This window comes from Nelumbo nucifera, chromosome 5 (genome assembly GCF_055504915.1).
Source record: "Nelumbo nucifera cultivar China Antique chromosome 5, China Antique-T2T, whole genome shotgun sequence".
Classification (NCBI taxonomy): domain Eukaryota; kingdom Viridiplantae; phylum Streptophyta; class Magnoliopsida; order Proteales; family Nelumbonaceae; genus Nelumbo; species Nelumbo nucifera.
The window spans coordinates 45,425,751-45,441,438 of record NC_142653.1 but is presented as its reverse complement, the minus strand read 5'-3'; the positions used below and the strand labels follow the sequence as shown (position 1 = coordinate 45,441,438).

The following is a 15,688-nucleotide window of genomic DNA, read 5'->3' as shown; positions in this document are numbered from 1 at the left end:
GTAGCCATTACTGAACATAGAACTGGTGACAGTTCATGTCGGAGTTTTCTGTTTGTGAAAGACTAAAACTCCAGTTATAAAAAAAAAAAAAAAAAAAAAAAGAGAAAAAAAATAAGAAAAGCAACCTTAAACTTCAGTTAGACCAGGTAGGCAGGTATACTTGGGTTGACAGATTACACCAGCCCTGATCGAGCTCAACCCAATCAGCTTTAGAGGCCAACTCAACCCAAGCCCAATCTACCTATAAATACATATATATGCAAGACCAAAAGCTCCTTAATATAAAACATAGGGATGAAAATGGATCCAACTAAATTCAGATAGGGGCATATATGAACCCAATCCACTAAGAATCCAAAACATCCAAATGTGATTCAATATCCAATGGGCATGTAATAGAGAACAGATTTATATTTGATTCATTCATGTATCCAGGTATCCTATTTGAATCTGGTTTGATTTAAAACTTAATAAATCAGTACACTATTGATGCATATCCACAATTTATTGAAACAAAAATCTTATATATTGTAAATAGACAAATTAATCCAAAAGAACATTAATCAAATCGTATCCTAGTCTAATAAAAACTAAGCACTACTAAAGTGGAAAAAAAATATCAGACTTCTAAAATTAGAACATCAAAAAGTTTTTGATTCTTCTGACCTCATGGCTGTGTAATTGAACCCTGTATAATTGATAATGTAATCAATGCAAACATCCATGTTTTTTATGACACAAGCTAACTTAGGCAAAGTTCCAAAACTATTCTTGAAACCATGCTAAATTCATGTTATAAGGCCACTTCATGCATTAACAGCTCTACCCATACCATATATGTAGCAGACCAGTACATAAATCTACAAACCCAGTTTTTCATCCACTGACTCAAACTCAGGAAGATTGCTGAAAAGTATGTTTTTGAGCACAAGTATATGTTACAGACAAAAGATGTTAAAAGATACATTGGGAAAACGACTTTCAAAAAGAGCTTTAAGTGGGTATCATCTTGGATCCAATTTTGCCTGAAACCATCCAAGCTTTTTGCACAAATTTTGGTTTTATAAAGGACCCACCACACATGTAACATGACAAACGATTCAATCAATCCTTAGACGTCCCTCAAATTCTTGGACCTACCTGTACATAACCATCCAGCCTCCATGTTGTAGTAAAACAAGAAAAAAGGAATCCCCATTCTCAATATCAAAAAACCTGCTTATCATCAATACAGCTGTAGTGACTCAACCACCTCTGCACTGCGGACTTTGTCACCCATGGTTGGTGGCAGTTTAAAAAGCGTGCCAAAAGTGGGGCGGGGCTTGATGTGGGTTGTAGTAGTCAAAAATGGGAATGAATGGTAGACTGCAGCAGGGAGACCGCACTGTATTCCTAGACCATGGCTTGGAGTTGGTGGCTAAGAGAATGGAATGCTCTTGGCAGACCAAACGCTTGAATTTTGCTGTCCATGCAAACACCTACACTCTGGAAAAGGATAAGCATATATGGAAGAACGTTTCCTCTCTTTTTCAGTTGTAGGCACAGTTATCCCCTTGTGATCACTATCCACGAGCATTTCATCCATATGCTCTTTGAAATCTTTCCAGCTGTACAAGTCAACGATATAGAGACAGATTAAAATCACTAGATAGATAAATATTGAGAGCAAGAGAGAGAGAGAGAGAGAGAGAGAGATGACCTAATACTAGTGTTATGCAGCAGAACAACTAGTTTATGTTTGTCTGGCCTGATGGTCTTGGCATGTCCATACAAAAACCGTCTATGGCCCATCAGGTGATGTGGGAAGTTACCACCTTGGGTTGTCACAAAAACTTCACTAAATAAGCAAACCGTGTAGTCCAAAGCAGCCATCCTTGAAGAAAATCCCTATAAAGAAACCAAAAAATATATAAATGTGGAGATAAAGACAAGATTTAGCAAAGTGACATGTCTTATAGTGCTAGAAAGAAATATTACCTGAAAAGAAGCAAGCTCCTCTGGGGTTGCAAGGGACTCCTTGCTCTGTAGAAGGGGAAACATCTTAAGTAAAGGAGCTAAATTCCTTTCCCCATCATATATCTTCCCAGACGCCAGATAAATTGAAGTATTGTTATCAAAGCCCATACCCCTCAGCATCATTCCCACCTATCCTGACAAGTAACAAATTTTGAGAAAGAGGGTTATAAACATACATGATGTATGAATCCATGTGAAAGGAAGTTGTGGCATGATAAAGTAAACAAGTAGGTAAAACCATCTGATAAACACATTTCACAATAGTTATATGAGTGGAAAAGTTTTATCATCAAGTATTTGTGGGGCTTGGAGTGTATCACATTTTCCCATAACATGCAAATCATTAAATATTGGAATCTTCGTTAACTTGTTTAGTTTATGCTCACTGAGGTTTTATTTTAGAGTTGTTTAAATAATAAAGAAATGGTGTAATGGTAAAATCTCATTTGATGGGCGCAACACAGGATTGAGTCTGAGAGTGGCCACTTTGCGCCAAAAAAAAATTAAAAAAAAAAAGAAAAAAAAAAAGCCAAGGTCTAGGTCAATATCCAGCATACCCCTACCACAACCCCAGAAGCCGGTAGTACCACCAATGGCTAATGGCCTTTTAGGGGCCATTTGATAAACAGATGAAGTGGCAGAATTAAATGACTTATTGTTTTATCTTTTAGCCAACAAGATTTTAAGGAGGTTGTACGCTCATTAATGGCCGAAGCTGAAATTGGATCAACTAATATGCCATCAAATATTTTATTATTTAAGTATTTGATCACTAAAGACAAAGAAACAAGTCATTCACTCCAGCCATTATCAAATGGTCCTCTAGTATCAAAAAAGTGGTCAAGAAAATCACAATAAAGAACAGCCATAATGGTTTGTTATATGCATGGTAGAAAGAAAGGCCAGTACTTAATGCTAGTCCCAGAGCTTATCCAGGGTCTTGTGAGGAATGGACTGGTATGGACCTGACCTCTGGCATTTTTAGCACAGACTTGATCTATTCTGTCACTCTTGTCATCCTAAGATTTTACCATCTCACCAAGAAATGACCCTTAAGATTTCCCCATCCATAGAGGTCTGAAATCCTTAAATTCAAACTGGCATGAAACTGCTAGATTCAACTGGTTCACTAATTCAAGAAAATATCCAACCATATTTTGCATAGCTTTTTATATGTTAGCACTTCCTTTTATTGATAGATATGTTAACACTTCCTTTTGTGTTATACAATATTATCAATTCTCCACCCAGCTAGCATCATCTATGTGCATGAAACCAGGGAATGACTTATCCAAAACTACCATATGCCAAAAACTTATCTATTTTATATATAGCTGATAGTTAGATCAATGTTCAGAGAGACGGACCGGGTATGGAACTGGAAAAGGGAGAGGCTCACAGGTCAGAGGTTCAACCGGGGTCAAACCAGAGGTCAAACCGTGATGACGTGGCATATATGTATATATACTACAAGTGATATATACTATATATTATATATTTTACAACTTTTATCATACTTAAATATGGTGGATGGATGGAAAGTTCTTTAATTTTTAAAGCAAATTACCAAGGCTCAAGCCACTTAATTCACATTTTCTTTAAAATATGTGTAGCAAAGTAATATATACAATAAAGAGTCATTAATGAACACAAATAAAGAAGTGGATTAATGGTAATTAAGCAATATTTGAAAATAAGAGGTCATCGGTTCAAGTCTTGTCCATGTTTCGAAAATTTCAATTATTTAATGGCCTGGGAAGTTTCATGAAACCAGGACCGGTTCACCAATTTTCCAGTTAAATGGCCAGTCAGCCAGTTTTCACCAGATTTTTAACAATTCCAGTTCTTGGGGTGTGACTGAAGATCACAGTTCAACCAGTCCGATCCATGGTTCAAAGTATTGATACACCACTGTGTATTGGCTGTTTGAAAATGCAAGGATACACCCCATATCAGGTGTATTGTGTTGATACTTTGAACCTTGGTCCAACCGTCCAATCCGGTCCGGTTTCCTAAACATTGATTAAGATTTAAATTGCATTCCGAAAGTAAAAGAAAAAAAAGTCAACAGAATTAAAAACTGTATACTTTTTCTAACATCCAAAACAAAAACAAAAGATACAGCTTATAGTTACCTCCAAGGGAGTCAGAGGGCATTTGCCATTGATCCGATTGTGATCAGGTCTGTCAATACGGCCTTCACGTGTAAACTTTCCTCTCCACCCCTGTTGACGAATGAAATCCATTTTTAACTTTTCACTCTCTCCTCCATCATATACACAGCATGAAAATGCAACCATGTCCTACAAATTGTAAAGAAATAGCAAGCTGAGTCCATCCAGAAAAATTACAATTCCTCAATAATCATAAATTTAAAGGATCAAGACTTATTCAACACATCAATGGAATGTTTGTATACCTCCTCAAAACGAAGGTGAACAGATACATACTTCCCACCAGTCCTTGAGCTCTTCTTGATCATACGGTTAACCAACTTCTTTGCTAATGTTGCAATATGAACAGAGAATCTCAATGCTTTATAATTGGCTAAGCATCTAAGAAATTGAATATTATGAGGAACTTCCATTGCCAATCTGTTTGCAAAGGGTGCTATGCGGATAACTCTACATCAGCCAAGCAAACCAGTAAGAAAGGTTTTATGTAAATTATAAACTTCAAATTTCCACTAGAAAGGAAAGAATGATGAAAGAATGTGTCTACTTGATCATTTTGACCAGAAGCTGCATAAATAAAGCCGTATGGTTTTGTAGTATCTTTTAAGTGCTCTAATATTTTTTTCAAGAGACATGGACCATCAGCCTACTTTCACTGTTAGACATAATTATTTTAAGGGGAAATCCTATCATTTAGTTTACCCGGATCTGTATATATCTACCATGAAGGTACACCCCCATTTAGTAACGTATGGCAATCTTAACAAATTCAAAAGAGGGTCATTGGCCCTTAATTATTAGGATGATAAAGGCCTTAGCCTCCACTCTGAAAGCCATGTTCTGGTGGATTTCTAGATTGGCTAATGCCTTGACCAACTTGTTAACTGAAGGACAGGTATGGAGAGTCAACCATGGGGAAGGGTGACACCAGAGCCAAGCACCAAGGGAGTAGCAGCAAACCTGATTTTTTTTGTTTTTGTTTTTCTTTACTTTTGTCCAGCTTTATGCTGTACTGTACCTTGTTCTTGATCAATACCCTACTATTAGAAATTACATAGTGCAGGGGTCCTAGATATCTAGAGATAGAACCAGATAGATAGAAGTACACACAGAAGATCAAACATCAACCACCAAAATAAGACAGAAAGTAGAAAGAAATATGCACCACACTACAGATGAGAAGCACAAAATATAAAATAAAACAAAACAAACTCACACATACAAGCATAAAAGATAAAATATGACCACCTAGAGCCCCCCCTCCCTCGGGGCTTCCCATGGAGGGTCATTTGGCTTCCTCAAGTCCCAACCAAGGTAATCTTTTTCATGTGGTCAGATGTGAAGGGCAAATGTCTGTCGAAAGAACAGTTAGACAGGAGAGGCTTGGTCCTGGATTGTTTGGATTGTTTCTTGTGTGGCCAGGAGACAGAGTCAGCTGACCATTTCTTTTTTTACTGTAAAGTAGCTAGATCCTTATTTAATCATTTCCACAGGAGGTTGAACATGTGTCGGTGTCAACCTAGAAGCCTCTCTGTGGTGGTGAAATCCTGGAAGATTCTGGGTTTAAATAAGATGGGGAAATTGCTTTGGAACACAATACCTTCAGCAATATTTGGGCACTGTGGAAGGAGAGGAACAGGAGAATATTTGAAGGGAGGAGCAGGGGCTTGGATGAGTTGTGCCAGAAGGCAAGGGCTTCTCTGCATTCATGGATATCAGTCAAAGAACAGTTCAACAAGGTCCCACACGATCAGTTTTTTTACTATTCCACATTATTTGGATAATTCCACACCAAATTTTGGGCTGGCATAGGCAATAAAGTTGTAATCTGAGTTATAAACACATTATTACAACATTGCCTTACCTTCTCTCAAAAAAAAAAAAAAACTTGGAACCTCCTTTATGTGCTTTGGGACCATATATACCGATTCTTGAACAGCCCAAAATGCTTTACCCTAGACCCTTGCCTCTTCCTTTCATAAATTCACCATCATTAGGAATATGCAGTGACTTCTCAGTCCCATCCAGTGGTTGATCAATAGCATTCAATATATTACTACTCTCTGCTCCAATCTTCTAAGAAACTCTTTTACCATGCTGATGTCCTCCCAGGAGTTGTAAACCAAGCTTCTTATGTACCTTAATTGAGTAATCAATTACATCCTGATTAACTATACTCAACTCCAGTGTTGTAAGACTCAGGTCAGACAAGACAGTCGGATTGGAAAAACTGGAATTAGTAACCTTTTCTGGGTCCTGTTTAAATGATGATTTTCATGAGTTTAACATGCTAACTGCCCAGTTAACCAGTAAAACCATGACCCGTTGAGTATTCCAGCTTTTAGTTGAATCCAAGTCTTACAACATTGCTTAATTGAACTCACCCTTAACCCAAACCATTTCAAGTCAGCTACATGAATTGTCTCACCAAGTCACCATTTTGCTCTATTAAGTGTGATGTTTTCTGTCAAATTTTAAGCTTTTAAATCATTTTTTACCACTTCAGACCACATTTTCTTTGGTCTTCTCCTTGATCTGTTAGAGCCTTCTATTTGTACCAATTCACTCCTCAATGGTGTAGTCATTGGTTGTCTATGCGCAGCACCATGACCATACCATATCAGTTGAGACCTGATTGAGTGTAATGACAAAAGAGGATCCAATTGAGGCTTTGTTGAGTTGACTGGCCATATCAATATCAAGGCATGAAAAGGAGTTAAAACCACCATTCTATATTACAATTGTTGATCCTCTTGGTCTTGGTAATAGAAGTACCCAACATACTGATCCCACCTCCAGGCCACAGAAGGGAATTAAAAATAGATGTGATTTAGTACATACCCTTTCTTTTGCAAAATAGGATAAACTTGTCCCATGTAATAACTTGTTTCAGACCAAGCCTTGACTTTGAAGTTTGGGACATTACTGATGTTGTAATCATATCTTTCCATCAATACCTCAGGTAGTTGCTGAACAACCTTCACATGGCCTTTAAGTGCAGTCACAAAGTGGTACTCATCATAGATATCGCTAAAGTCACTGCAAAGTCATAGATAATATTACTAAGAAGCTATGAAATTTATCATAAGAAACAATTACTATAAGTAAAAATAATAATTTTACTTTTCAGTTTATTTTTATAATTTTGGTTAATAGTTTAAAACAATCCATACCTTTTCTGATAAAAAAAGTTTAAAACAATCCAAATTAACATAAGAAATCCTTAATTCACTGTTATGGTTTTCCGAGATTCCATTTTAGTGGATTTTGAACGGCTGAATTTCACTAATCATGAAATAATTTTTTTTATTTCTAAGGGGGTCTTTTAGTTGTACAAGTAATAAATTAGCTGCAAAACCAAACTTGTATTGTGTATCTGCCTCTCTGTTCTTTTTTCCTTTGCTAGCTACAGAACTTGTCAAAAAAGGATAAAAGGAATAAACAACCATAGAACATACAACTAAAAGTTGTGGAAAAGAAATTAGAAGAATGAATGAGCCACAACATATAATCCAACCCTGGACTCTTATGCTATCTGGTTAATTAGTACATGAATGTTCAAAGTAATAGTATCTAACAACAATTTGATAGTTTGTTTCCCTTTCTTTAATTACATTTCCTGTGTATAATTGCCAACTAATCAGAAGGCTGGGAGAAGGATTGCTGAGCTAAGTATAAAAGGAGATCTGTATGGAAGTTGCAATTGGATGTCCCCCAATCTAGAGTAAAGCTTGTAGTAGAAGAATAAAACATAAGTAAAAAGAAAACACAATGGATGATAAAACAAACTGGAAGAGGGAATAAGTAATAACCTGCATCAAATTTGAAGCTTGTATTCAAAATGTTCAACTTAAACATAATATTAGAACACCATCCCCCCAAACAGATTTCCTTGTCACATTACATAGTCATTTTGCAATACTTGAATATCTCATTCAGTTGTCTGCAAGCAAAACAAAAAACAAGGTAACCCAAGATTGTGTCCCATTCTTCCTTCTCTCATATTATAGGCATCTTTTAACATCACTTTAAAATATAAATTCATCCATAGTATATTCATATAAGATTAAAAGACTTGAATCTATGCATCCCCTCTATTTTCATCAAAATTCTATGCACAATTGATCAATAATGCAATTATGCCAACAAGATGAGAAAAGAAGAAAAACAGTTCATTCACCTCGGATCCTTCCAAACACTGTGGAAATTCAATTGTGGGATGACCAGTATTGCATTCAAAAGCCCTGCCACAGCGACTGCATTGCAGATCTGCCAGCAGACAATTTAACAAATATGAGGAACAAACATCATATGCAGAGATATAATATAAAAATGCATCACATTATGCATAGCATTAGAATTTCTGAAATTTTTCATTTTTCTTTTTTCCTCTCCTTTCCTTGCCCCTTTCCCTTTTTCCTTTGGCAGTTCAACATCCTTTTTTCTGATTTTATCCTCGCATTTTCAAACTAATATGGTGTCGTGAATGTTAGGGTATAGGTGTGCATTTGCAAGGACATAGAGCAAAGAAATCCAGCTTGGAGCTCATGCAAAAAGATGTGTATCTCAAATAATTTGGTGACTCAAGCATCAAAATGGCCACCCATACCCAATATAGTTACATACCGATGTGCGTTGTTGATTAAGACCACCATTAGCCTCAACAATCAAGTAACCAATAGGCGCAGGAGATCCTGAGAGTTAATGGAGAACGTCAGTTATCTAATAAAAACACCTATAATTATCTCTGTTATTATTCCTTGGAATGTATTATTGTACTTCTGATTCCACAGTTTTTTCATTGACCCATTTGGTTGCTTGTAAAAAATAAAGGAAAATAAAAGAGTTTCACATAAGATGCTATTTTTTTGGTGTTTGATTGCACATAAAACGGCCATCAGAAACAAATATTTCCCAGAAAGTAGTAGTAGTTGTAGGGAAATTGACATTCCTTCTAATTTTCTACAGGTCATTTTTCAAACAGAGGGTTGGTCCTTTCAATGGGATAGATTGTGGATATGGCCTTCTATGGACTATGTAACATTACTCTGTTTATGGGGTCGCTATCCAACTTTTGTGCAGGAGCCTGTATTTGTTTTTAATGATTGAGTACCATAGAGAAAGTGATTCTGACAAAAATTTCCATGGCTACTTCCCAAGTAAGGTATAGTTTTATTGTCGCCCTTCCTAGCTCCAAACCACCATCAATCTTGCTTCAGTAAACAACTTTTCAAGTTAACTAGGTAATTATTCTTTTGGAGTCACCTGGTTCCCACAGGAAGTCTCAAATGGTTTTCTCTACTTTATTAATCATTCTTATTAGTACCTTCAAAACTGAAAGGAAATGCACCCAATTTAATAAGTACAACCCTTTCCCCCAACAAAAAATAGTTTTTTTTTTCTTCTAAGCCACCATTTTTTACAAAAGCCTCCCTACCACAGCATCTCAAAAGCATTCAGCTGTAGGATTGCCAGTTTTCCGTCCAAGACATCTAATGGGTCATTATTCCTCCACTCTACAAACTAGAATCCTTGCACAATATTCTACTTCTAAACTTTTCATGATCCCCACAAGGTTACATTCAGATAGGTTTATCCTCAACCCCAACACCTACTCTACAAGAGTACAACCTGTCGCATAATTTTCAAATTTCTGATGTCACCTGCAGGTCTTATAAGAATCCGAACACCTACTCTACAGTAGTCTTATAAGAATCCCAACTACTAAAACAAAAAGTATTAGTGACAATAGGTCTCCTTGTAAACCCCTATATGCTCTAAGAAATCTTTTGGAGATCTATTAATTAGGAGAGAAATATGCCGAGGCTATGCAACCCATAATCTATTTTATCCACCTCCTTTTAAACCCCATTTTAACCAAGATGCATCTTTGAAAACCCCAACTACACTGATCAAAAGCCTTCTACAAACCCAATTTGCAAGCAAAACCTTTCTTCCTGATATCATCAACAGCCCCATTTTCAATTAAGATCAGATCAAGAATTTTTCCTCCCTTTAAAAATGCACCCTAAGGAGGAAAACAATAAAATGTAGAATTTTCCTTAGTCACAAGTCACAATGGCAGCACCTTTGCAATGATTTTGTAATGGCTAGTTACAAAATTTATTGGCCTAAATCAGCAGGTAAAGTTGTTCCTGACCTCTTTGGGATCCGGCAAATAAATGTAGCCTTCAGTGCTTTGCAAAATTTACCTCTATTATGAAATTCTCCAAAAACCTTCATTAGATCATCCTTAATTGTTTCCAAGCATTCTTTCGAAAAACCAATGAAAACCTGTGGAGGGTCACCCTCAATGAGTCACTCTAATCATCCAATAAATAGATTTTCTGACTTCTTCCTCCTCAAAGGGTCAAAAGGTCACTGTGATCTCATTTTGTTTTGTTTGTTTTTGATTAGTAGAGGGTCACCCTAATCAAATGGGACAAGATTGAACTCAGTACCTCTTTCTATTTCCTAATTTAAACACTGATTGGTAGAGCTTCAAAGTACTCCAAGTAACATCATATCAACTTACTTCACAATTCCTAATTTAAACACTGATCTTGGATAGACTTCAGGTTTGTCTTTTCCCTACCATTTGCCATTGCATGGTACTATTTGGTATTTCCATCACCTTCTTTGATCCATTTGCATCTTAATTTTGCTTCCACTAGATTTCAATTTCTTGAAATTCTATTTCCATCCTTTCTTCAAAGCAGATTTTCTCCAAACAAATCCCTACCTTCTTCCTTTGTCCAGATCTTCAATTTGTGATGGTAGGTGTTTCTTCTCCCAAATTATGCCAACCACTTGTTTTTTCGAAGTTTTTACATTGGTTTTAATCCACTGAAGTTTCTTCATAAATTTAAAACCTTCCGTTCCATCCACACTTACTTCCCATCCCTCTCAACTTACATTTCATAGCACCTATGTATTTCTCAAGCATTCATATTTTTTCCCAAACCAACCACCAGAAAAATTAGGAAATTTTTCCGGTTGAATATCATTTTCTAGAAATTTGTTTGATTTCCTTATTTTTATGTGCAACAAAATGCAGCCATCATTGATTTGATTTACTTTGTGATTGTTATAGTTTTTGAGAAACTTGCTAAAGATAACAAATTGCAGTTATAGAATTGAGAACTAAATTATATAGTAGAAAGACCATACATTATTTTCCCATGATAAAAGAAGATAAATGGAGAAGTAAACAGTAGTTGGAGTATATGTACATACCAGAATGTTGTCTAGGAGTAGCATTTGTACAAGGTTTCTGCTCTTTTAGCTTCTTGCTATATCTCCATACAGAGGACAGCTACAAAGAAGCAACAGACTTCTCAGTTAATCATTAAACATTCTTGTACATGTGCATGCAGCCACACAGACACATGCATGCACAGACAATTTCAGTAACTTTCTCTGTAAGAAGTCTCTAACTACTATATTCTGTTCACCAGTTTCCATTCTGTCTATGCTTATTACACTTGTTCAATTATATAACTACTATGGGGATATAGGTAAATGTCAAAGCAATTATATTTAATGGTAATTACATTCTTCAACCAAAATAGATAAACCACGTAACAATAGTTTCATAAAAAGATGCTCTAATGCAAGAAAACTCGCCTCTAGGCATAAAAAGCCCATTGTGTAGGCCACTATTAGCATGTATTTTATTTTTTAATAAATTCAACAAAATTTAGTAAGAATTCCTTTTCATTTTATTTTTGTCATAATTGTATGATATTAAAGCAAGCATACATGAGAATTTCCAATTAAGTTAGGAGGCATTTGGTTCACAAAAGAAATAACTTTTCTACTGATATCAATTGATGATCATCAGTAGATATCAGTAGAAAAGTAAGCTTGGTTTTCCATCTAGAAAATATCTTCAATAAGTAAGCTTAAATAAATTAGGTTAAGTTAAAAACAAAAAAAAAAAAAATTTGCTTATGACTAATGATAAGTAACTATGTGATAAGTTACCTTTTGATAAGTCAGGGGTGCAACTTGGAAGGGCTTGGATTGGATTTTTTTTTTTCAAAATTTGAATGGGTTTGGGTAACTAATGTGATAAGTAATAGGTGCAACTTGGATGGGCTCAGGTTGGATTTTTGTCAAAATATAAATGGGCTCAGGTTGATAATAGACCTACTGACGAACCAAATTCCACCTTAATGTGGGCATTTCCTTCTCTTCCACTTTACCTATCTTTCTCCCAATTCTTCTATCTTTGTTACTTCCACAAGGAATAAATAAACTAAACATCATAGAGAACTATTGCTCCATTCAGTTATTAGTAGATTTATTGAGACGATAAAGATATTTTATTTCAGTTGAAGGATGGGGGAAAGGAAGGACCTCTTCTAACTCGCTGCTTATGTAAACAAGGAGAAATTGGTCAATGTTTAATTATCTTCTTGAATCTTTGAATCTTAACAGAACACCATATGACCATTTCAAAAAATGTTGTCACCCCATCCATTTTCTCATGGACATTATTAATACTTAATTTTTTTTCATTCTATAACTTAGAAATCATAGCTAGTATAGACATATAACTCAAAATCAAAATGCTAAAAAACAGCTATGGAGCATCACTCTAATTTGAGCTCCACTTCAAAGCTTACCCTCATGTCTGTCACAGAACTAGAGCCTGAAGATGCATCCTGGCATTGCTTGCCAGTCATCAAATTTTTAACAATTGTGTCAGTCATAAAATATCCCTAATAATAAGATGACCATGGAATGAACAATGTTTTTAAGTATGAAACATCTTACAGATTAAGGAAAGCAATTGTAAAGCTCGATGACTTTGGTATGGTAGGTTACATGACCACATGAGAGAGTATGTTAAATTCTCTGTACCACTCAATCCCACTTCAAAGCACATATTAGGTGCAACTGCAGGTGAACCACCCAATTGGTAAGGTGCAGAAATTAGTTACATAGTTCCCGAATTCCTACGAACTTCTCAGTATTGAGACCGACATGTAAATTTACTTGCCTATGAACAGTGGAAGAAACCGAAAAAACGTCCAAAAAAAAGATGTTTTCAGCAAAATGGGTTCTCTTCTTTCTCAACAGATGAAGTTTTCCTCCATTGTCCACGCTCTTATCTTCATCTTCCTTGATTATAAATGTGAACCTTGAAGTACCAAGTCCAGCAGTAAATGAAATGACGAATTTCACAAGTCAACAGCACGTCTAGTGTCACTGTTTTGGTAGATAAATCACACTATTGTTTCTTCTTTCCTACTCCAATAAACTAGAATTTCTTCTCCATTTTTTTTTCTTTTTTCTGTTTCAATTCATAACCGACTCATTGCAGAGATCAAGAAGTATTCGTGAATCTGAATACACTAAAGAAACGGAATAATCCAATTCATACCAATTAAGGGGAAAAAACAGAATAACCCAATGCACAACTACATTCAATCATCAGGACCAGATGAGAGAACCCATTATGTATAATCAACGAATTGGAAAAAATAAATGAATAAAAACAAATGGGAGATAAAGAAAGATAGAAATCCAACCTCAATTCCAGAGGCATTATCCGATTGAATGTCAGGCCAGAGGTTTTGGAAAATCTCATGGCTTCGGTACACCGAGCCCGGCTGCGGAGGAGGAAGAAGAGGAGAGGGAGAAGGAGAACAAGAGCGGGGGCGCATGACGACAGAGAATGTACCTAAGAATATGATCATACCGGAGATGTAGAACACTGGTACCAATATGAAAATGCGAAAATTGCGCTGGGAGAGCACGCATGCAAAGAAAGTTCCATGACCAGCCGCCCCCAAATGGCCCTTAGAACGAAGACGTCGCCGGTAATGTGGAACCTTGGAGAGAGGGCGTGGGGAGGAAGGTGGGCTATCTGAACTGCTTTCGCTGCTGTACCCATTATATGTATTTGGGAGGAGACTTTGGAGATGAACTTTGGTTGTCATGGTTGCAGAGTTTGGTTGAGACCATGAAACAGTGATGGAGCTCTTTTTATGTATTTTTAAGAGATTGAGAATGTGGGTTTGAAATCTTCTGGTTGGATGAGGTCTAGCATGGCTTCCTCAGAGAAACAGTGACAGACACTCAGACAGTGTCTGTGTTAGTGTGACAGAAAGAGCTTACGAGAGCAACATAGGAACTAGATAGCCTAGATTACAGAATTGTTGATAGAATGCGGCTAAAAGCTTGGATATGAGAAAATGCCCGTCATTCAAGAGGAACCGTAGTTGCAGAACGGAATTAAGAGATGGGTTTGAACTACAGAATGAGTTATGAGACAGCTTTTAGAGAGAGAGAGAGACTTTGGTGTTCAAGTCTGAAATGACCAGCTCCGGCGCGGCTTGGAGCCGACAAGTTCTCTCTGTGCCTCTGTGGGACGGTCTAACTATTCAACCCGGTCCGGTTCTCGGGTTGAATGGTCCAAACGGACGGCCTGCTCTGATAAAAAATAATAAAAATTTAAAAAAACTCAAAAAACAGCCAGAAAAACGTTTTGGGGTCGAAAGGTTTGATGGTTCGACCATCTGGGTCATTGGTTCGCTGACCAAATCAATGATTTTTGACCAAATAGCAGTTTTGGGGTAAAACAGAACCGTTTCCTGGTTTTTTTAGTCCAACCGTCCAGTCCAGTTTTGAAAACATTGCCTTCTTCTTTAGACCCTTGATATAGTGTTTTCAATCCGCCATTGGTTTGGACGGTCTAACTATTAGAACTGTCACCAATAAACCTCTTCATGGGCCGGATAGCCCAATAGGCTAGCTTGGCCTAGCTGTTTTAAATTGGGTTTGGACAAAGTTTTTAGGGTCATTTACTAGAACACTCCCTATAATTTCATGAATTTACTAAAACATATTCTATAATTTATGTATTACTAAAACATCTTCTATAGTTTGCAATCAATTTACTTAATTGACCTACAATGAAATGAAAGTGAAAATATAGTTTTAACACTAAAATCCATTCAAATAAATTTAATAAAAAAGAAACTAAAAACAAAAATACCATTTTTCTCCTTGTAAAACACAAACAACCACTCCATTTTTCTCTATTTGGTCAACTTTATTTTCTATACAAAAAAGTGTTAAGGTACTTTAGTAATAAACAACCATGGATCCAACATTTTTCACTCAATTTAGGGGTACTTTTGGAATAAACAACCATGGGCCAATGCCCTTAAACATTTTCCACTTAGTTTAATAGGGTGTTTGGTTCCGTGAGCGTTTATACAATAAACGCTGCCCTATAGGTGTTACTTCAGCAATTTCTCTCTGTTTTTCTTTTGTATGCATCGAGAATGACAAAAGTGGGCTTCGTTTTTTGTGCATGCCAATTGTTTGTGGAAGTTATTTTTTAAAGCTTTCACAAATGGTCAAGCGTTTTTTCACTGTTACGCTAATGTGGAGCCTAGTGGTGCTTAGTTTGTCATAAACGGTTGTAATTATTACCTTTCTCGGTTTTGTAAGCAAATAAAGTACAAACGTTGAATGAAAAA

General features: G+C 36.3%; 1 protein-coding gene across 1 annotated transcript; it reads right to left on the bottom strand.

Annotated features, from left to right (window-relative positions):
* Nucleotides 1-783: 783 nt before the first annotated feature.
* On the bottom strand, nt 784-14,450 carry LOC104608531 (O-fucosyltransferase 10-like). Its single transcript, XM_010274561.3, has 10 exons — nt 13,730-14,450; nt 11,427-11,505; nt 8,817-8,884; nt 8,371-8,459; nt 7,032-7,229; nt 4,436-4,640; nt 4,152-4,319; nt 1,978-2,145; nt 1,700-1,887; nt 784-1,607 (listed from the first exon to the last, which is right to left on the bottom strand). The coding sequence occupies exons 1-10, from the start codon at nt 14,138-14,140 to the stop codon at nt 1,418-1,420; spliced, it is 1,764 nt and encodes a 587-aa protein (XP_010272863.1). The 5' UTR covers nt 14,141-14,450; the 3' UTR covers nt 784-1,417.
* Between the last annotated feature and the right edge of the window lie 1,238 nt (nt 14,451-15,688).